The 20,271-nt window shown below is 54.0% G+C and overlaps 9 protein-coding genes across 9 annotated transcripts; 5 read left to right on the forward strand and 4 right to left on the reverse strand.

Moving 5' to 3' along the window:
• Positions 1-1,757: 1,757 nt before the first annotated feature.
• Positions 1,758-3,968, reverse strand: DACRYDRAFT_23845 (glucose-6-phosphate isomerase). The gene is made up of 6 exons (XM_040773416.1): positions 3,939-3,968; positions 3,822-3,880; positions 3,641-3,769; positions 2,359-3,590; positions 1,996-2,308; positions 1,758-1,939 (listed from the first exon to the last, which is right to left on the reverse strand). The coding sequence occupies exons 3-6, from the start codon at positions 3,713-3,715 to the stop codon at positions 1,898-1,900; spliced, it is 1,662 nt and encodes a 553-aa protein (XP_040626124.1). The 5' UTR covers positions 3,716-3,769; positions 3,822-3,880; positions 3,939-3,968; the 3' UTR covers positions 1,758-1,897.
• Positions 3,969-4,451: 483 nt separating this feature from the next.
• DACRYDRAFT_109948 (DUF1613-domain-containing protein) lies at positions 4,452-6,215 on the forward strand (the record flags this gene model as incomplete). The annotated part of the gene is made up of 3 exons (XM_040768973.1): positions 4,452-5,270; positions 5,326-5,526; positions 5,574-6,215. 3 exons carry the CDS (start codon positions 4,452-4,454, stop codon positions 6,213-6,215), a joined length of 1,662 nt encoding a protein of 553 aa, XP_040626125.1.
• Positions 6,216-6,233: 18 nt separating this feature from the next.
• DACRYDRAFT_117993 (PLAC8-domain-containing protein) lies at positions 6,234-7,054 on the reverse strand (the record flags this gene model as incomplete). The annotated part of the gene is made up of 3 exons (XM_040770508.1): positions 6,234-6,583; positions 6,638-6,836; positions 6,883-7,054. 3 exons carry the CDS (start codon positions 7,052-7,054, stop codon positions 6,334-6,336), a joined length of 621 nt encoding a protein of 206 aa, XP_040626126.1. The 3' UTR covers positions 6,234-6,333.
• Positions 7,055-7,823: 769 nt separating this feature from the next.
• DACRYDRAFT_101377 (uncharacterized protein) lies at positions 7,824-9,631 on the forward strand (the record flags this gene model as incomplete). Its single annotated transcript, XM_040767550.1, has 4 exons — positions 7,824-7,939; positions 7,990-8,085; positions 8,197-8,394; positions 8,518-9,631. 4 exons carry the CDS (start codon positions 7,824-7,826, stop codon positions 9,629-9,631), a joined length of 1,524 nt encoding a protein of 507 aa, XP_040626127.1.
• A 1,537-nt stretch (positions 9,632-11,168) lies between these two features.
• On the forward strand, positions 11,169-11,949 carry DACRYDRAFT_96071 (PLAC8-domain-containing protein). Its single transcript, XM_040777344.1, has 3 exons — positions 11,169-11,358; positions 11,419-11,732; positions 11,785-11,949. Exons 1-3 carry the CDS (start codon positions 11,181-11,183, stop codon positions 11,788-11,790), a joined length of 498 nt encoding a protein of 165 aa, XP_040626128.1. The 5' UTR covers positions 11,169-11,180; the 3' UTR covers positions 11,791-11,949.
• Positions 11,950-12,103: 154 nt separating this feature from the next.
• On the forward strand, positions 12,104-13,678 carry DACRYDRAFT_23848 (Mov34-domain-containing protein). Its single transcript, XM_040773417.1, has 6 exons — positions 12,104-12,278; positions 12,336-12,570; positions 12,617-12,745; positions 12,793-12,858; positions 12,913-13,113; positions 13,167-13,678. The coding sequence occupies exons 1-6, from the start codon at positions 12,136-12,138 to the stop codon at positions 13,596-13,598; spliced, it is 1,206 nt and encodes a 401-aa protein (XP_040626129.1). The 5' UTR covers positions 12,104-12,135; the 3' UTR covers positions 13,599-13,678.
• A 225-nt stretch (positions 13,679-13,903) lies between these two features.
• On the reverse strand, positions 13,904-14,558 carry DACRYDRAFT_55907 (uncharacterized protein; the record flags this gene model as incomplete). The annotated part of the gene is made up of 3 exons (XM_040775351.1): positions 13,904-13,930; positions 13,980-14,146; positions 14,222-14,558. The coding sequence occupies 3 exons, from the start codon at positions 14,556-14,558 to the stop codon at positions 13,904-13,906; spliced, it is 531 nt and encodes a 176-aa protein (XP_040626130.1).
• Positions 14,559-15,621: 1,063 nt separating this feature from the next.
• Positions 15,622-17,327, forward strand: DACRYDRAFT_109953 (uncharacterized protein; the record flags this gene model as incomplete). Its single annotated transcript, XM_040768974.1, has 3 exons — positions 15,622-15,813; positions 15,864-16,141; positions 16,193-17,327. 3 exons carry the CDS (start codon positions 15,622-15,624, stop codon positions 17,325-17,327), a joined length of 1,605 nt encoding a protein of 534 aa, XP_040626131.1.
• Positions 17,328-18,280: 953 nt separating this feature from the next.
• DACRYDRAFT_23850 (uncharacterized protein) lies at positions 18,281-19,617 on the reverse strand. The gene is made up of 2 exons (XM_040773418.1): positions 18,862-19,617; positions 18,281-18,804 (listed from the first exon to the last, which is right to left on the reverse strand). The coding sequence occupies exons 1-2, from the start codon at positions 19,398-19,400 to the stop codon at positions 18,384-18,386; spliced, it is 960 nt and encodes a 319-aa protein (XP_040626132.1). The 5' UTR covers positions 19,401-19,617; the 3' UTR covers positions 18,281-18,383.
• Positions 19,618-20,271: the final 654 nt, after the last annotated feature.

The following is a 20,271-nucleotide window of genomic DNA, read 5'->3' on the forward strand; positions in this document are numbered from 1 at the left end:
TCGGCCATCACCTTGATCAAAAAGCGCCTTCGCGCGCCTCTCTACCGCCACCTGGTATGTCCCTCACATATTGCATATCTCAAACAATAACTAACTTGTCTTGCAGCCGACGACATCTTCATCAACATGCAGGACATGTCCCAGCCGCGTGTCCTGGCCAAGCCTGCTTAGGTACCTCATCATCCGTTGGACGCGTTGCGCGGCGAACGCTGTCGTTAGCTTTTTTTACGTGTTTGCATGTTCCTTCCTTTGGTTCTCTTTTTCACGTATCACATTTCCTATAATGCGCTGCAACTAGCCTCAGGCTCCCATGACTATAGAATCAACTATGCGGTGCAATATACGATGTCCGGCATTGTTTGGTGACCCTCTCTCACGTCTGGAAATCAGAATAGTTACTAGTTGTGTGCGTCAATCCCGGTGTTAGCTGCAAGTTTGCGTGGCATGAGGCTGGTTTGAAACAGTGTTGTCACGCGTCACGCGTCACAAGTGCGTCCTGAGACGCGTCGCGTCCCGTCACAACTTGTTCTCCACCACCTTCTGCTGGCAGTGACTACATATGCATCGTGTGTGGACCATCCTCAAAGTCGTACAGCAGATTGCCCATTATGTTGCTGAGAATGGAGACCTCCACAGTATGATGTTGACTTCGCGCATGTGCTTTGATACTGCAGCGCCCCTCCTATGGAGAAGCCTTGGCGCTCGAGAAGTCGAGGAACTGCTGAAGATTCTGTATGTGGACTGGGAGGTTAATGGCAACGTGAGTGTGGTTTTCTCATACCCTTTATAGTACTCTGATCTGATTCCAGAGCATCTTGCCATCAAGCTTTGGACGATTTACTCTGTATGTGGCATTCGCGCGAGCCATTAACATTGACAGCCACTGCCTTGCCTGCCACAACGATAAAAGCAACATCAAGAAGTTCGACTCCCCACGCCATCTCAGGCTTGCCATCGATCTCTTCTCGTCTAACATGGAGTACTGGTTCCCCAACTTACAGTCGCTTCAAGTTTCACTCACCTGTCCAGATAGTTTGGAGACACTCTTTGTAGCTACCCAATTCATCGTCCCTTCCCTCCGGAAGGTTGAATTGTTCATTTCTATTTGGGAAGAAACTGAAAGCGATGAAACCTGTATCCCTTTCGCAGTGGATGGACTATTGCGCCGAATGTGCCGCACCGTGAAACATCTTGGCTCGCTGTCGTTCACCGGACACCCTTACGAGCGATGCTGGGTACCCGTTTTGACCACTTTGATTCCAACGAATCCTCTCACGTATCTCTGCATCACTTCCGTTATGTTATCTCAATCGATGGCTGCAGCAATCAGCAGCAGTGATGTCAAGACCCTGGAGTTGGACACCTTCGACCAAGGTTTGGTAGAACCGCCTCTATTATCAAGCTTTCTCAGTTTCCCCCGGCTACGAAGCCTTGCCATTACTGGGGTGCCGCCCGTTCTCCTCAACTTGCTCGAATTTCTGGTCGCTGGCCTTCATCACATTACAATCTCGATGAACTCACGATGCGCGCATCCCATAGAGAGTGTGCATTAGAGTAGGGATGCGCGTTAACGCTCTTCACACTCTCATGTCACAAGTACGAGAGGCAGGAAAGAACCGTCCCGTGATGATATACAAAGGTAAAGGTCGAAATCCCAGGTCTCATTCTCACTCTACTGACCTCCATTATGGGCGAAGTGGGAGGAGTGCAGCTCACTGAGAGAGACGTCTTCTAAAAGTCATGGATCATTCATTCATTTTTCTCTTTCTCATGCTAATTGCTAAACCCATACAAATGATTCAGTCATTTCTTTTTGCACAACACCAAGTCTTATATTGTCGTAGAACCGTCAGCTTTGCAACCACTTCCGGCATCAGATCCATGAGACTGGATCAAGTCATTTCCTGTTCTTCTGGTACCAGTGGATTAGACCGGTAGTCTGAAGTACGATTCGAGTGAGGAACATAAGCATTGGTCAAAGAAGATCAAACGTACGGAAGAATCATGACCAGAAACCTTGGCTGGGTCGGGGAGCTGAGCCAAGATGCTCTTAGCGAGAACTTTACCCAATTCGACACCCATCTGGTCAAAGCTGTTGATGCCCCACACCACACCCTGGGTGAAAATCTTGTGCTCGTACATGGCGATCAGGGCGCCGAGGGTACCCGGAGTGAGCTTCTGGAACATGATGCTGTTTGTCGGGCGGTTGCCCTCGAAGACTTTGGACTTGACCAGCGCTTCGTTCGTCGAAGCCGCGGGGCCGAGATCGCGGCGCACCTCTTCCTCGGTCTTACCGAACGCAAGAGCCCTGAATTATTTATCAGCACGTGCAATATAATGAGCTGGTGGAAGACTCACTCAGGCTGGGCGAAGAAGTTGGAAAGCAGGATCTCGTGATGCTTGCCATGGGCGATAGGGTTCTGCGACTCGACGGGGGCCAGGAAGTCGGCAGGAATGAGCTTTGTGCCCTGGTGGATGAGCTGGTAGAACGAGTGCTGGGCGTTAGTACCGCTCGTACCCCAAATGATCGGCCCCGTCTGGTAGTCCACGCGGTGTCCGTCCTTGGTCACGAACTTGCCGTTGGACTCCATGTCGCCCTGCTGGAAATAGTCGGCGAACTTCCACATGTACTGGTCGTAGGGGAGGAGGACGTTCGTCTGCGCGCCGTAGAAGTCGTTGTACCACAGCCCGACGCAAGCGAGGAGCACGGGCAAGTTCTCCTCCAGAGGAGCGGTCTTGAAGTGCTCGTCCATCGCCTTGGCGCCAGCGAGGAGCTCGAAGAAGTTGTCCGGTCCGAGCGAGATCATGATGCTAAGCCCGATAGCGGACCAGAGCGAGTACCGCCCACCGACCCAGTCCCAGAACTTGAACATGTTCGCCTCACTGATACCGAACTCAGTGACCGCCGGGGTGTTGGTGGATAGGGCAACGAAGTGCTTCGCGACGTGAGCCTTGTCTTTAGCGGTGGCGAGGAACCAGTCGCGCGCAGAGGTCGCATTCGTGATCGTCTCTTGTGTGGTGAACGTCTTGCTGGCAATGATGAACACCGTCGTCTCGGGATCGCACACACGGAGAGCCTCAGCGAGGTGGGTGCCATCAATGTTGGACACAAAGTGGCAGGCGATGTCGCGCTGGGAGTAGCTCTTCAGAGCCTCGGTCACCATGACGGGTCCGAGATCAGATCCGCCAATACCGATGTTCACGATAGCGGTGATACGCTTGCCGGTGTAGCCCTTCCACTCACCAGAGCGGACCTGGTTGGCGAATGTCTTCATGTGCTCAAGGACCTCGCCAACCTCGGACACACCCTCCTCTGCGAGCTTCAATCCGGGGTTGCGCAGCGCCGTGTGGAGGACTGCACGGCCCTCGCTCGTGTTGATATGCGCACCGGAGAACATACGGTCGCGTTCGTCGGGCACATCTGCCTCGCGCACAAGGTCGAGCAGCGTCTTGAGGATCGGCTCTGTGATCAGGTTCTTGCTGTAGTCATAAAGGATGGAGATGGCGGGTGTGCCGATAGGAGCGGTGAAATGGCGTGAGAACTTGGAGAAGCGGGAGGGATCAGCTGCGAAGATCTCCTTGAGGATAAGCTGGGGATGCTCGATCAGCGCTGCCCGCTTGGCACGGGGAGAGGGCGCACCTGGTTACGCTGCGAGTCGTAGATCTGCTGGAGTTTCTTCCAGCTCGGGTAGTTGGATGCGAGTGTACCGGGCATCGTGTTCTAGAGAAGGAGACAACGAGCTCGCAGGTGGTCGTAGAGAGATGAAAGCTGGATGTATGCGGTGAGCGGCGTAGAGACCCTAAGAAGGCTGAGAGCGCACGTTTATGTATATATGCTTAATCTGTCTTCGCTCGTCGATTAAGGTGTGCTGTCGCGCTGCTGGCGACCGTCGAGGTAAGCTTGCTGACCGGGAGAATGTAGGGAAGACCATGCTCACCGTGTTGTCTATCACGTTGGTGGTGTTTGCACGACGACGACGACGGCTGATAACGCCGCGTGTGATGACGACGTTGTCGGCCTTCCCGCGGACGTAATATCCGCACCGGACCGGCGACGTCGGCCAACTATCAACCATTCACTTGTTTACGAACGCTGACGGCGAGGATAATGACTGTTCGCACCGGCATATAATCAAGATCAACATCAATACCTTCTTAACAAGGCGACTATAAACGCGTCTTAGGCGCTGCTTTCCTCTATCTGCTCTCGCACTTACTTTGGGATTCTCTTGTCACGACGTCCGGGGAAAAGCCTTACCTTCTCGACGAGCTCGATATTTCTGGCTGAATTTGTGCTCGAGGGCACGGAGACGCTGGCAACACCTCGGTTTTCCGGCGTTTCTCTCTGCACGTCTTTGTTGGGCAGTGACACTCCCGAGGATCATAGGAGCATCTGAGAAAAACTGTCGACAACCACTCTCTACCTGATCTCGTATTCACACGCATCTCTAATGTCCTCGACACCGACGTCTTCCCCTGCCAACCCTCAGTCACCACGACCGCCCTTTCTCCCCGTCCCACTCTCCGACTCTGAATCTACGCTCATCTCCTCCCTTCACCTCCAGTACACCCCCATCCTCTCCGCCCCAGCACCCTTCCCCCTCCCCTCCTTCTCATCGACCATCACCGCCCTCCTCCAACACCCCGAACGCACAGGCCCTCTCATACTCCGCGCCGAGCCGCTCCCTCCACCTGTCCCCCCAATCCCAGGTTCGACAGAGCTCTTCAAAGGTTGGAGACCCGTCGAGGTAAGCCGACGAAGGCTCCTCCCCAGAGTGCCGGAAAGGGATGGCGAGCTCATCCAGACCTGTGTAAGGTATCGGAGGAGTAACGTCGGCGAGAGAGGGGAGGGGGAGATGCTCGTGCTCACTCCCGAGCTCCTCGAAAGCGCAAGTATACCATACTACCACCCAGACGTCCAACGCCTAGCTCTAATATACACCTCCTCCCCGCTTTCTACAGAAGACGGCGCAGAAGCACACGGCCAGATCCAGATCGAAGTCGTCCTTCCCCCCTCTGCCCCGTCCCAGGTCTCCTCAAACTCACGGCTCTATCGCACCTGCCTCCACCTGCTCGAAACGACACACAAGCATTCCTGGGGTCACCTTTCCGGCTACCGCAAGCGTGTGCGACACGACGTCCTCCTCCCCCGAGCGGAGTATCAGGACCTGTATATGCGCCTTAAGCAGAGGCACAAACATCATGTGTCCTCTTGGAGCCTCGGTACTGACCCGAGGAAACATGTTTTCGAGGTGAAGAAAGCTGAGCTTGTGCGCTTGGCTCTCGTTCACTGTGCGTGCATGTACTGACGGAGGGATATAACAGGACGTAGCGATCGCGGCGTTTTTGATGCTTTTGTGGAAACTGGACTATCCGGCTCTGGGCGTGCCTAGGGCGCCGCTGCTCGTTGGTGAGAACCCGGAGCGAGAAGAACGATGTGAGTGGAGTACCTGGGGCCGTCCGGAAGGGGGGTTCGTAGACCTCGGGTGTGGGAACGGGCTCCTCGTCCATATCCTTCTGCAAGAAGTACGCCTCCTCCCCCTTCCCTTCCTGGGCAAGCTAACACCGCACAGGGGTACGAAGGATACGGTATCGACCTTTCCCCGCGGAAGACCTGGGCTTCGTTCTCCCCTTCCACCCAAGCTCATCTCCACGCAGCGGCAATTTCCCCCCTCTCTTCGCCTCCCGTCTCCCCGCCCCTCCCTCCCGGAGCATTCTTGCTTGGCAACCACGCCGACGAGCTCACGCCCTACGTCCCCCTCTTAGCAACCCTGCACGCCGCCAGCGGGTGGCTCGTCATCCCTTGTTGTGCATATACGTTCACGGCCCGGTTTACGGCGACGTCGTATCGCTCCAGGCTAGGACGGAGCGAGGTAGAGCAGAGGATGGACGAGGGGGGAGAGGGTGGGGGAAGAGTAAGGGCGTATTTGGTCTGGCTGGAAGAGATGGGGAGGGGGTTGGGCTGGTCTGTTGGGCTGGAGGCGCTTCGGATGCCTAGTACGAGGAATTGGGGACTGGTGGGCCGGAGGGCCGTAGATGGGCTGGAAGAGGATGGCGAGCAGCTGGAGATAGATGGCGAAGGGCAGGAAGAGAGAGGAGCGCGGAGAGTGGTTAGTAGGGAGGAAGGACTCCTTTGGGCTAAGGAGAAGCTGGAAGAGATCAGGTGTTCTGGGGGATTTCAGGTCAGGGAGGGGAAGGGACACGGACACCATTAGCCTTCATCCGCGTACAGTAGCGTGGGCATGTAAGTGACATTAGTAGATACAGTCGAAGTTGGGTATCATGTTCCACCCGATATAAATGCATAAGAAATCGCGCAGTCATCCTCAAATCTCACCACCGACATCCCCTGCCCCCTCCAGCAGCCATACGACAACAACAGCAACACACCTCCCCGCACCCCACCGGATCTTCCAGCACACTGTCGTCCATCGGACCGTAGATCCCGGCAGTGCCCTGCAGCCTCTCCTGCCGTAAACGCCGTTCTTCTATCGAGAGCTCGAGAGACTCTTGCGTAAGCGCACAAGGGGGACAGAGGAGCGTCGTCAAAGTGTCGGTGCACGAATCCCCGGGGATGTTGTATCTTCCCCCTCAAAATTAGCCTGGAACTCCCACTCCCGGAATGAGAAGAACGTACCTCTCCCGTATCCCTCTCCTCACATTACCCTCCAATACCCAACCCCAGCACCCCACAGCCGTCAACAGCGCATACAACCCACAATTCCCATCCCACGCACTCGTCTCCCTCCCCAACGGCTGCCCCGTCCCTGAGAGATGTCGGAGCCTAGCCCGATTCCTGCTATAAACCCAACAAGGGCATACTAGTGCCGGGCAGCCTACCCAGTATCAGAAGGTGCAACAGAGAAGAGGCAAGAAGCGTACAGATATCGATCGCCCCGCAACACCCGAAGAGTCCGGTATGCCACTCAGCTCTCCCGTTCCTCGAGGGGTGGTACGTCGGTGGCTGGAGGAGCCGTGGTGGGAGAGGAAGCATCTCCTCTTTCCGCTGCGGTTGAGCGTATACCGGGGTTGGGCGAGAAGGTGGTTTTGACATTGGGGGTTTGATGGGTGGTGGGCGGGAGATGCCATGCCAGCGCAGTAGGTATTTATGCTCTTTCCCTTTGTGTGGAGGGATAACGCATGTCAAGCGCCCATTGCCCTACCGGGAAAGCATTGTATACCATCGTGTATGAGTCATGAACACATGTCTCACATCCTTTCGTCATGGAATGAGCGTCTAAACCCGCATCGGAAATGCGCCTCCAATTTCCTCTTTTGTACAGTGAGCTTGTGGCTGTGTTGCTTCTAGAAGCGCTCGATTTGTCTCCGCTCGCCGCTCTGGGGACAGACATGATGGAGCTTGGCGGGTGATTGACTGAACCGACTCGACGACGTGAACAAGTGTACAGACGACATTGACACAACGTACACTTACACCTACACCTAGCATCTGCATCTTACACACAAACCACCAACAAACAAATACAAACAGAAACTGAAGAAACGCTGTTGACAACAACTAGCCTGTTATCTATCCCTATTCATCGATCACCTACCCGCTTTGCTGCTTGCTTTATCTCCTCTTGCTCTGCTCTGTTATCTGATCTGATCTGTGCCCCACTCGACTTGAACGACAGAACCAAGTGAATGTGTACTATCTGTACTCTGGCGCTTCTAGTCCGGAAATCATAGGCTCCTTTCACCCGCACACCAACCAAGACCACAACGCCACCGAATAGCGCTAAGGCCAAGTATCACCGCGCATACATCGCCCTTCTCCCTATCCCCATTCTCTTCCACCATTTTACGCGCAACACCCCGTCATGCCCCACCCACTCGAGCCTACGGTGCTCAACGCGCTCAACCTCAAGGTCCTGCGTCGCCACTGCCCGCAAATCAAGGACATCTATGATCAAGCGTCCTATGTCGTTCTCTACCGGTACTCCCCCCTCTTTAAAGGTTGCTCAGGCTGACACAACATGTGGGTAGGAGCATATTGAAGCATCCGGAGGACCCGGAATCGAAGGAGCGGGAATGGAGTAAGAAGGACGTACATGTGGAGGGGAGCATGTTCCTCGTAGAGTAGTACGTCCCTACCCGCTTTCCTCATCCTCTCTGACATTCATCTCCTTCCTCGTCCTTACTCCTGCTGCACTGCACTGCACTCCCCGTCTCCCCATTCGCCCACGCATACAGCGAGACCTCCCCACCGCACGGCTTCTACATCCTCAACCGCGAAGGGCTCTCCGACTTCAAACACGTCTTCCGTGCAGGGGACAAGTTCGAGTACAAATCCGATTTTGTCATCTTTCAGGGCGAGGGGAGTGCCGAGATCTGGGGACTGTGGATATTTGAGGAGGATCAGAGGAAGCGGTTGGCGAAGAAGTTCTTGTAGTGCGTGTCTTCCCCGAATTCCTTCTTTCTGTCGTTCCTTTCCACCATATTCCTGTTCTGCCATGATTGCTCACTCTTCTATCCCAACTGCTTCGCCTGTGAACAATGCTAACTTCGGAATAGTTACCATCAACTTGAAGTAGACCCCAGCACCGCTGCCCCATCCGACCCACCCATCCTCCTCCCGAACGGCAAACCCCAGCCCCAAACAGTAGACGAGCTATTCCAGAACCTCCTCACCCTCCCCCCTGCAGGAAGTACCACCGTTTCCTCCCCCGGCACAGTCACCAGCAGCATCAGCACCACGCCTATCCCGACCGCTCCCGTGCTTGCAACCGGGCCACCAACCCGTGCCCTAGGGAGAAGAAGGGGCGAATCCGTCTCCACTCCTTCCCAAGAACCGCAGAAACAGATCCTTACTGCCTCTACCGGTCCTGGCGGAGTACGAGAACGCGGCCGCGATCGCGAACGGGAGCGGACAGACCGAGAGGGCAGGGAGAGGGAAGGCAAGGGGAAGAAGCAACGACGGCCGAAGAGTGTCCCCCCTCAACAGGCGGATGAACCCTCGGTACATGCGCACGGCGTCCCGCCTCATATGCACATGCCTCAGCAATGGCCTGCACAGGAGATGAATGGACAGGCGGTGGTGCAGGACCCGAGCGTGAGCTTGAAACAGATTTTTGGACTGTTGCCTGGTCCGGCACCGGCTGCGCCCACTCCGCCTCAGAGTTCGCTCTTATCCCAGACTCAGCCACCGGCACAAGCACAAGCACAAACGCAAGGACAGGGACAGGGACAAGGGTCGACAGCCTGTCCGGGTGGTGGGTGGCCTCCTCTGCCCGGAGGGGTTGACAAGATCAAAGAAGGCCGAGAAGGGAAAGGACACGGGAGGAAGAAGAGCGCTTTACAATCCCAGATCCAGATCCAGATCCAACCTCAGCCTCAGTCTCAGTTAGGCCTAGCTCAAGCTCAAACGCCAACCGCAACGCAGTATATCCCCCAACCGGGGCTGAACGGCGAGAGCCTCGTTGATCCCGAATCTGTCAAAGAAGCAATAGTGGAGAAGATGCTCCTGCTCAAGGTTAACGGTGAGGCTGAGCCGGGTGCGGCGGGGAAGGCGTGCTCGAGCCAGAGGGAATTCGTACAGGAGGTGTTGAGGTTGATACATACTGAACGGGAGTGGACGAGGGAGCTTTGGGAGGCTTATGAGCGGAGGGTTGGGGGGGAGGGACGATGAGGGCCGTCCGGAGGGGCCGAGGTGGGGAGTTCGAGTGGGAGAAGAGAGAAGAGAAGGGCGTTGTGTAGGTGTGAGCAGGCTGGGGGGGGAGGGAGTGCGTGCGTAAGGCGCTATGAGGAGCCGAGCCGAGCCGGAAGGTGTGTGTTCACGCGCTGAGGGGCAGGCGGAAGTTTCGTCGAGTGTAGCATGTTTGTAGCTGCACGTGTGAGTGAGGTGGTGAGGAATCTGAATGTGAATGGGTTGTTGGAGATGCTTTGATTGGAGAGTGAGAGCTGTATGAGTGTTTGGATTGAGTGTTTTAAGATATGGCTTGTGCTGAGCACGCAGGGGGAAGATGAAGAGAAAGGACTAGGGGGAGTTCCTGATACAGAAGGAAGAAGGTGGAGGGCATCTGTAAGCGGAGGTCTCGCGGTTCCGGCTTTTGTTGTAAGTCCTAGTATCAGTAACGGACAGGTGCGTTTGTTGCGGCGTGCAACGTCTGTGTTCGAAGATACCGCGGAACAGTGGTAGTTGAGTTCTGACGGACAAACGAATCGCATTTCCGCAATCTCTTGTAGCTTGAAGACATCATACTCCACAGAGACAAACCCGTGTTGGTCGTACCATGCATAAGGTCAAACAATCGTTCGACCCGGGAAACGAGTGGGTGACGCATCAGCTGAGTTTGCAACAGGGAGATAGTATAAAGAGCGACGGAATCCGATCCTTCTGTTCCTGCAGCATCGTCTGATAGCGCCTATCGAACGTGCTGCGCATATTGTCACTGACAACTCATTGGCCAAGTCACATATAGACTGCAAGCTGCCAACACCGTGCATGCATCTTGCACGTGTACGGATTTTCATAGGCGCCGGAGCTGGGTGGCTGTTGGAATTCTCACGATCCTTCGTCACAGATGATGGAAACCCTTGTCCAGGGATGATCTCTCCAGTGGTCTTCTTTACTTTCGAATTCCGTAATGCAAGAGAAGGTCAAAACGGGTGCTGTGGAGTTCGGGGCCGATAGTGCTAGTTAAAAAATAACCTTCAATAGAGGGACAACGGCCCGCTGACAGGTTGCTTGGCCTCGATGACTGGAGTAAATCCGGTCGTGCCCCACAATAGAGTGTACGGCGAGTAGTCAAGCATTTAGACAAGGCGTCAATTGATCTGATTCATTTTCAACTAAACAAAATACGGGCTGGGCGGACCCTGAAACTCAAGCCACAGCCACAGGGTCTTTCATTAGACGTCCCTTCGGTGTGTCTGACAACGACGGTCTTCCCTTTGAGTGGGCTTGCACAGCGAAGTATTGTAATATCCGATTCATCAGTGCTTGGAAGATAACCTTGATCCACTGCCTCGTGCTCAGCTGACTTGCTATTGGACATAAGGCGGTGTGGCGGTAGACGTGTGACACAGATGGGGTATCGCTTGCTGTGATACCCTTGATGTGCAATGGCACAGACTTCATACAAAAACCAAGGATTTCATCCCCGCATCCTTCAGAATCTGCTTGCCTGCATTTGCAACCCCCCGAACTGCATATCACCGCATAAGTCATATTCATCATGGAGAAGTCCAGTGTTCCCCCTATGCAAGCCCCGATGTACCAGCAGCCAGTTGCAACCCCGGGCATGATGATGCAGCCTGGTGGCATGCGTAATTCTCGGAACAAGCCGTCCGATAAGGGGGGCAAGCGCGATTGGAACCACGGGCTGTGTGATTGTTTCGGCGAGTGCGGTACCTGTGAGTCTCCCTCGCCCATCCCCTCTACTTTCAATAGGCGCTAAACGGACCCGATAACAGGTTGCCAGTCGTTCTGGTGCCCGTGCATCACCTATGGGAGGAACAAGAGTCGCCTCAACGCTCTCCAGGAGGGGCATGTCCACCCCACGGGCGGCGACGGCTGCGGCTCGGACTGCATGGTCTATTGCCTCGTTAGCGTCTTCACGGGCTTGAGCTGCATCATGGAGATCATGAACCGTGGCAGTATCCGCCAGCGGTATTTTATCTCTGGCAATGGGTGCACCGACTGCATGGGCGCGTGGTGCTGCCACGCTTGTGTGATGACCCAGGAGTCGAGGGAATTGGAGGATGAAGAGAGGGCCCTCCAGGGAGGCGTAAGTAACAACCGAACCTTGCAACAAGACACATGCTGATGATCATGTCTAGCTTTAAATCTCTTTCACGATCAAGTTCCTTTGTGTTTGTCTCTTGAAATGTTCCTTCTTTATCTCTCCTCCTCTTCGGTCACTGTCACGAACTCTGTTTTGTCCACGCTTGCATTATGGGCCTCACCAGAATTATGAACAAACAATCCTACTGGATATGTCTTTGCCCATTTGTTCGCGTCCACGAATATTCCACGTAAACGGATAAAGTATACATTATATTCCAGTAAATGCGAGACGTGTGAGCAGAGTCACAGTCCGGACCGGAATAAAGTGACGCGTCAAGGGTCGCCTCCATCTCCGCATGCCACACTCTCCATCTCATCCTCTCACTCACCGAGAAGGGTAGACGATGGCGAACGCCCACGCTCACGCTGCACTACAAACATTCTCGATCGAGAATGATATACTAAATGTCCCCGCACAGCACGAGCTGTACAAGTTCGACACGGCGGCGGACAAGAAAGTCCAGCAGGCTGCGCCGTGGTCGAAGGAGTACGTCTTGCCTGCTGTCCCGTAGTCCGTAGTTGCTAACCGATTTCCGCGTGACAGCCCGCACCACTTCAAGTCCGTCAAGATCTCCGCCATTGCCCTCATCAAGATGGTCATCCATGCCCGATCGGGCGTGCCGTGGGAGATCATGGGTATGATGCAGGGGAAAGTGACGGGTGACTTGATCGTCATCCTGGATGCGTTCGCGCTCCCCGTGCAGGGTACGGAGACGCGTGTGAACGCTGCTGCTGAGGCGAACGAGTACATGGTGTTGTATCAAGAAGGGAGCAAGCAGGTGTGTGCCACTAAGCTGTCCATGTAACAGGGCTGATACGGGTTAGGCGGGGAGGATGGAGAACACGATTGGATGGTATCACTCGCATCCTGGATATGGATGCTGGCTATCTGGTATCGACGTTGATACTCAGAACCAAAACCAAAAGTATCAGGATCCATTCGTTGCTGTTGTGGTGAGTGCATATATGCGCGCCTATTGCACCAAACTGACACGGGGAAGGTCGACCCTAACCGTACCATCTCCGCTGGCAAGGTGGACATTGGTGCTTTCCGTACCTATCCTGAAGTGCGTTACCGCCTTGATGTTTATGAATGTTAAGTAATAGTCATATTGCTGTAGGACTACAAACCCCCATTATCCTCTTCCTCGCAGCAATACCAATCCATCCCGCTTAACAAGATCGAAGACTTTGGCGTTCACAGCGAACGTTATTACCAGCTACCGATCAGTATCTTCAAGTCGCCGCTAGATGACAAGCTGCTGAACTTACTATGGAACAAGTACTGGGTTGGGACGCTGTCACAGTCGCCGTTGATCTCCGTACGTCCAACCTGTCAGAACACCATGAGCCACCTTCTAACCTCACACGCTAGAACCGTTCCTATGCCATCTCGCAGACGCTTGATCTTGCCGAAAAGCTGCAGCGTATATCAGGCTCGTTGTCTTCTCGCCAACCTCCTGCTATCGCCCTTCCACCCCGTTCCTCAGCTACGAGCACCTCGGCACTCATGGCCAACCTCGCTACTAGTGATATCACCGCAACCCCTGGCAAGGGCAAGGAGAAGGAAACTGAGAAGCCTAAAGTCGAGAAGGAACGCAAAGTGGAGGAAACACAGCTGGGAAAGGCTGTACGAGACAGTACCAAGATCGCTTCCGAAGCACAACATGGGCTCATAGCTCAGGTGCTGAAGGATGTGTTGTTCTCGGCACGGCCTGGGGAAGGGATCGAGAGCTCGACTGCGGGGCTGGGCGGTGGAGTCACTGGTGTAGAACAGCAGATCGCGGTGGTCTCTGGATCGAGCTAGACAATGTGTGGGTATTGCGTGCATAATGAGATACGGTAGTAGATGTATGCATAGCGATTTCATGATCGACGAGTTTGACCGGGACTTATAGCTTGGTGATGCTTCCCCAAGGAGCTTGGAAGATAAGATGGAATTCTTGTTCATGATCATTGCACCGAACAGCGCTATGATTTGCAAGTTGAATTGCTTGTTACAGTGATACAGTGGAGTGCAAGCGTTGAGATGCAGTTGTTGAGTGATTGTGAGAAAGGAGAAATACAAGCCCATCTATCATGGAAGCGTGGACAGAAAAGTCACACTTAAGATCAGAAACCACGGCGAGAGATGAAGTTCTCCAAACATAGGTCAGCGATCAGTCCGGCTTGGAAGGACGAAACACACCTCCAGATCAGCCTTTGTGGCCACACCGAGCACGAATTTCCGTTCGCTGTCGGTGATGAGTGCGAACTCTTCAGTCTTGAGGAACTCCTCTAACTCTTCTAGCGGTGTATCGGGTGTGATGACCCGGTAAGGCTTTGAAGTAGTCGGGAAGCGGGTGGTGTAATTCGCTGTAGACCACAGTCAGTGAGGGTGAGACAATGCGCAGGCCATCAAGAGGGCCACAAACGGATGTCAAAACATACAGATCTTGACATCCGGGTTGATCTCTCCCTTCTCCCACCCATCCTTCAGGCTCCCTACACTCACGTAGCCCATCACTCTCCTCTCCTCACTCAGAATCGGGATCTGCGAGAAGTCCCGCTCGTACGCCTCGTTGATCGCCCTGCTTACGAGCGCGGTGGCAGGGAGACAGAAGGCAGGCGGGAGCTGAAGGTCTTCTACGACGGCTCCACGATACTTCTCTGGACCGGTGGGCAGCTGGCGTGAGTGGATGGTGGGAGTAGGAGTACCGGAGAGGGAGTGAGCATGGTGAGACGGGGCTGTGTGCGGTGGGTTGAGCGAGGATGACGAAGCGACCATTGCTGCCATTCTCAAGGGGAGTTTTGTACGAGCAAATAGAACAGATACGAATATAGTTGGAGGTCGTCGGTGGTGAAGACGATGACAGGACTATCAGCGTCGAGGAAAAGCCAGCTAGAGCAACAGCAAGTTGATTACCGCGGAGATCCGGCTGTTTTGGCTTCCAGGGTGCCTTACTTCTAGTGGCGGTGTAATGTCAACTCCATTAATATTGAAGCATGTGCATCCGGGGTTCTCCATTCCTTTTACTCTTACTACTTCATCAACTCGCTGATTCGAATGTCTTGAAAGTTTTTTGCGACCAATGGTCATGTCATATGTATTGGACAGGTGGATTTATCCATCTGTGAAGTCGATTCGCTTCTTCCGGGCTTGAGGCGACGCTTTGGTGACTGTGTGGATCGACCGGCCCTATATTATATTGCTTTCGGTGTTCATCGACACACTTGAGAAGCCCGGTTGCTCTAATAGGCGTTGTCATTGTTTACTTGGTATCTCTATGGCATCAAATACTCTGGGAGCGCGTCATCTCAAAATCCGACGCGTCTTCACTTCTATTGACGCGCCGGTCCTGATAGCTGCCACGCGTTGTATTTTCGGGCAGGAAACGCATCCATATCTCCTCGTACGCGTCTCTAACATCGGGGACGATATCAAAGTCAGCGATAGTTGATATCTTGCAGTAAGGTTTGATCGCGTCCACTGGCGATCCGCGGAACGTAAACAAGTCCCTCCTCTTTCCTTCATCATCCTTGTCCCACCCGAGCAGCTACTGAATTCTTGCCAGTGTATCTATTATCTCGAGGGCAAACCACATTCAATGTGAGGAAAGCCGCCAGTGACTTCAACCTTCGCGATGTATTTTGCTTCCGTACGTGGCCTTACGGACCGAGCCTCTCACCGTTCGGCAACCGAAACTCAAGACCACCTACAGTTTACTATCATTCCTGACGACTCTGGTTATATCCAGCCATTGGATAGACACCTGAAGCACACGAGAGCTCACTGGCGACTTTGTGCGAGGAGAACAAGGGATGGGTGAAGGTGTTTGTTGAGGTCGTCGATGAAAGACGTCCTCGACTGGACGATGGGCGGTGGGTGGTGCGAAAACTACGACGAAGGAGGTGATATGGATGGCGAGCACCGTTGGAGAGCGTATTTAATCAGCCTCGAAGTTCGTCGACTTTCCCTCACCACCTCACCAAACATCCTCATCACTACCCCCCGCCCAGCCAACCATCACTACGCGGTCAAGGTATACACCTTGCTAAAGTGGAAATTGGAAACTGACAGGACATGACGTAGATGAATTGCCGAATCGACCTTAATGTTTTCGAGCAGCTCTTGCTTGGCGAATATATAAACCTCCACAACACTCCCACCGCCCCAGGCGTAGGATACGACTTCGCCCGGCCTGCCAAGAGTCTCAACCAGGCGTCTATTCATATCGACCCGACGCTTCTCTCTGATTCCTTCCAGACAGCGCTCAATAACAGAATATTCGCGGATCCGTTTTTCTCCCCTTCTCAAAGTGCTCTTGGGAACGCCATGATTCTCCCCCCAAATATGTACTTCGGCTCCAGGTATGTCAGAAGAACTATCAGCGTGGAATATGTACTAACATATACCCCTAGCAATACTAATGACCACGGAAACTTACCGGTCAACCCATTCAGTGCTCTCGGTGCGAGAAATTACAACGCCAATTCTGATAGCCTTTCCAATTGCACGATTACTCCTTCAGTAACCTCTCCCACGGTCAACCCTCAACAGACTCTTACTGGCCAGTTCGAGTACATTCCCGTGGTCGAATCGGACGGCGTTGATAATGGATTGCCTGTCGATGCACCGCCTCTTTATTCACCTTCACCGCTCTCGACCCCTCGCTCGAGTGTCCGTTCCTATGACGAGCCTGTGCAGCAGGACGAGCCCCTTGAGCAGGAAAATCCAACTCCAGGTGTCATATCTGTGGGTAAATCTCATCCCGAACACACAAAGCAAAGCACTGGCCGTACCATCACTACCCGCTCCTACAGTAAACGACGATCCTCTGGACCCTATCACGATGCTGTCGCCGCAAGGAAGTCCAAGCGCGCCAAACAGGATCTCCAAGACGGCGATATCATCCGAGGCTTCGCCTGTCCATACACACCAATCAAGGGTTCTGCTCATCACTGCAGCGTTCTCCTTGGTTCGATCCATGAGGTCCCACGGCACCTGCACAAGCATGTGATCGAGGAAGAAGATCGTCTTCGCAAAGATCCCATGATGGACGCATCTACGCTTGTGTTTGGTGGTGCACCTGCCCTGCGACCCACTTGCGAGTCATGTGGAGAGGAATTCTCGAGAGTCGACGCATGGGAGAGGCACGTGAAGCGGTCGGAGGAGAGGGGCGAGTGCTCAACACCTGTCGGCATGCATGGAAAGCACCCGGCACTGCGAACATCAGAGACGCACGGTGCTGCCGAAGTGCTTGCCCGTATCTCTGTCATCGGCGAAAAGCGCTTTATCGAGGAAGTGATCGAAGTTTACTCGACATGGTCCGACCAGTACAGGTTCAAGAAGATCAAGGGAGGGAAAGAACAGCAGCCAGAGTGGTTCAGGACGGGCGAGATTCCGAAGAGGGGAACCATCCGAACCGCGTTCTCCGTTTTCTCCGAATGGGATGACGCACCTCGCAATCTCGATGCAACAGTAGCATCGACATCCACCACGACTCGCGCAACGGCGGCGTCGACATCTAGGACGACTCGTTCCCATCGGGCGTGACTGTATCACGATATTTCTTATTTTCGATCTCTTGTCAGGATTTTCCTCTCTTACCATCTCACGACATCTATATTCTTGTTCATTCTCACGTGGTAAATACTGAAGTTATCTATCAATATGTACAACGTGAGAGGTTTTGTACTCCAGTTAGCCTTCATAAAATCCAAGGTCGTTAGCATGCACGTGATAGAGTTTCCATAACAACCCCGCATGGAGCCGCACACCCGAGTGGCCGTGCCCCCCTGCCTCTATATTTTTCGCTCCCCTCCGCCTTTCCCTCTCTCTCCTCAGGACGCGCCTATTGTCCCACCGCAGCCCTCAACCCCCAGCTGTGGCGAGTCTACCGCGCGCTACTGTACTTTCCGAGAACGACCCTCAGGAGGGGAACCACTCAGCTGGAGTACGCTCTTGATTAGGGGAGTAGGCCTCCTTACCGGAGTTGGGAATATTCGTTTGGTTTGGGACGCGTTGGATGTGTTGGATGGGAGGGGACAAGTGGTTGGGTAGTGAACGAACGACTGGAACAGGCAGCAAATGGAATGATATTTGTGGATGGACAGATCTGGTGTATTAGATCGCGGGTGTTGGCATAGAACGATCCCATGGATGGTTCGAGTTGTTCAGTTTGTAGGACCTCCTTGGCCTCATCCTTCCCGGCATAAGGTAAGGGGGAAACCTTTAAGGCATCAAAGGATATAAGCACCATAGATGGATGGATGCGCCTAAGATGTGGGTAGATATGATTAGTTCGAGGGAATAAGTCGTCAACTCCTAAGCACCCAAGGAATCAGTCCAAAGCAGACATCACATATCGTTATTACTCATATCCTATCCAAGTTGTAACAGACTTGTATGTACACATTAAGACAACTCTCGAATGAACATCGAGGCACAGATAGGAGAGTACTAATGCACCGTGTATGTACATGAAACCATGACAGGCGTTTGGTGGGTTTGCGTGGGTAAGACGGGGGAAGGAGAACGCAGGTATATGCGGAGATGTAGACTTCGTGAGAGGGAAGGGAACCCATTAATGGGTTGGTTCGTTGGGGGAGATCAGCGGATGGGCCGCACAGAGCGAAGAGCATGATTTTCCCTCCCTTGTCTGCCAACGAGTGGCATCATCCGCACCACTCTCCCCACCTGGACCCCCACCTCCTCATTATCCCCGTCCCCATCCACGTCCATCTCATCAACCAACTCGAGTCCCAGTCCCAACCCGCGTCGCTCGCTCGGCTGGCTCTCGGGCGTAGGGAGCTCCACATTCTTCACCCACGGTCTGAGCTTGCCTTGGCTTGCATGAGCCCGTTCTATATCCGCTAAGACGGTGGCCTTTGACGAGCCGGGGGGGAATAGGAGGCGAGGGGGTGCAGCGAGGGGAGGGGAGTAGTCTGGGTGAGAAAGGGGGAGTTGAGATGCTTCGGTGTTCAGGGGTCGGTTGTAGAACGGGTTTGGGTATTCTTGCCGCACGCCTCGGCTAAAGGGTGAAGATGTTCGTCAGTCAGGTGTCTGAGAGCAAAGAAGGCAAACATACAATACTCGGATGATCGTCTTTTCCCCATTGGCAAAACCAAAACCTCCAGTAACCTCGCCAGATAGCTCCCGCTGACGTCGACGCTGAAGCATCCGTTCCTCTTCTTCGGCAGTGGCGAGGAAGGGGTTGTCTTCTTCTCCAGGTGGGACACGGTTGGACTTACGAACAGGTGTGCTTGGAGGAGACGGCGTTCGCATACCTCGCTCGACCAGGGGGTTGAGGAATGGAAGCTGGGTAGGCTGCAAATCCTCATGTGCAGTCTCGTCAACATCCATAGTCCTCGTCATCGCAGCAATCGAAGTCTTGTCCTTCTCCGAATGCTCAAGTCGTGCCCTCTTCCGAGCAGGTTGTTGTCCAGGGAAGACCAGCTTCCCCACCTTACCCATCGTACCTATCGGTCTAGCGCGAGAAACGCGTTTCTTCTGTGTCTGTGGAGGAGTGGGGATGGTCGAGTGTTGTCGCTTGAGGTTGGGACGCGCTGGAGGGTGATGTGGCCCCGTGGGGTGGGGGGCAGCGATGGGAGAAGAGTCAAGCGGCATCGTCCAAGTGCGTGTAGGAGGAGGAGGATCGCGGTTGGTAGAATGAAGGAAGAAGAACGACTAAACGGTCGCGCTATGGCCTCAAAGACTCGAGCGCCGTCTATTCGCGTGCGTGTCTTGGGTATTGCGTCGTCGTCGTCGATGGTCAACTAGCTGAGATCCCCAGTTCGGTATGTGCAATGTACTCCCCGTTCCAAGTGATATGTACGAGTAAAATGAGAGGCAACACGAGAGTAGGAGGAGGAGGAGATGAGATGGGCCAATCGTTGGGTCAACAAGGGCAGTGGTGGCGGATACTTCAACATGGAAGGTGCGGATACATTAAAAATCCCTGAACGGGGTGTTCGGGGTCTCTTTGCCACGCAATAAAATGAAATGCATTACCAAATGGATATCAAACGACAATGAGTAAGGCAGTGTATCGATGTCGACATCGATATCTCTGGTGGAGGCGGCGATTATGTGGCAAATCCTCCTGCTTAAGACGACGACGACGAACGGGGCCATCGACCTTCTCTAGCTCTCCTTGGCCTCAGCTCCTCTCCCTCAATCAACCACCGAATACGCCTATCGCCATTGCCCTGGTCTATCGCCTCCCACTGGTCTGTATACCTCGAAATCACGTCCACGACTTTGAGGATTTCCAGCTTGCGCGTCTTGGTTTTCCAGCCGGTTGAGTTGGCTCCAACCTGCCGGACCTCGGCAACCACCTCACAACCCCCTTGCATGTCCACTCACTGCGTACCGGCCCAAGTATAGCGTGCCCTGGGCACGTTGTTTGCTGGTGGGTGGTCACCGGGGTGTTGGGTGTTCGTGGACCGGGCCACCTGGCTCCCTTCTCCCTCTCTCATGGGAGCGTCCGAAGCACCTC

The sequence above is a fragment of the Dacryopinax primogenitus genome (assembly GCF_000292625.1).
Source record: "Dacryopinax primogenitus strain DJM-731 SS1 chromosome Unknown DACRYscaffold_16, whole genome shotgun sequence".
Taxonomy (NCBI): domain Eukaryota; kingdom Fungi; phylum Basidiomycota; class Dacrymycetes; order Dacrymycetales; family Dacrymycetaceae; genus Dacryopinax; species Dacryopinax primogenitus.

Coding starts and splice junctions, on each gene's coding strand:
- DACRYDRAFT_23845 (XM_040773416.1), bottom strand. CDS start 3,715: ATGCCCGGTACACTCGCATCCAACTACCCGAGCTGGAAGAAACTCCAG. Junction 3,591..3,640: donor ACGACTCGCAGCGTAACCAG/GTGCGCCCTCTC, acceptor GAGCATCCCCAG/CTTATCCTCAAGGAGATCTT. Junction 2,309..2,358: donor AACTTCTTCGCCCAGCCTGA/GTGAGTCTTCCA, acceptor TAAATAATTCAG/GGCTCTTGCGTTCGGTAAGA.
- DACRYDRAFT_23848 (XM_040773417.1), top strand. CDS start 12,136: ATGGCGAACGCCCACGCTCACGCTGCACTACAAACATTCTCGATCGAG. Junction 12,279..12,335: donor GCTGCGCCGTGGTCGAAGGA/GTACGTCTTGCC, acceptor TCCGCGTGACAG/CCCGCACCACTTCAAGTCCG. Junction 12,746..12,792: donor ATCCATTCGTTGCTGTTGTG/GTGAGTGCATAT, acceptor GACACGGGGAAG/GTCGACCCTAACCGTACCAT.
- DACRYDRAFT_96071 (XM_040777344.1), top strand. CDS start 11,181: ATGGAGAAGTCCAGTGTTCCCCCTATGCAAGCCCCGATGTACCAGCAG. Junction 11,359..11,418: donor TTTCGGCGAGTGCGGTACCT/GTGAGTCTCCCT, acceptor ACCCGATAACAG/GTTGCCAGTCGTTCTGGTGC.
- DACRYDRAFT_23850 (XM_040773418.1), bottom strand. CDS start 19,400: ATGCCGCTTGACTCTTCTCCCATCGCTGCCCCCCACCCCACGGGGCCA. Junction 18,805..18,861: donor AAGACGATCATCCGAGTATT/GTATGTTTGCCT, acceptor TTCACCCTTTAG/CCGAGGCGTGCGGCAAGAAT.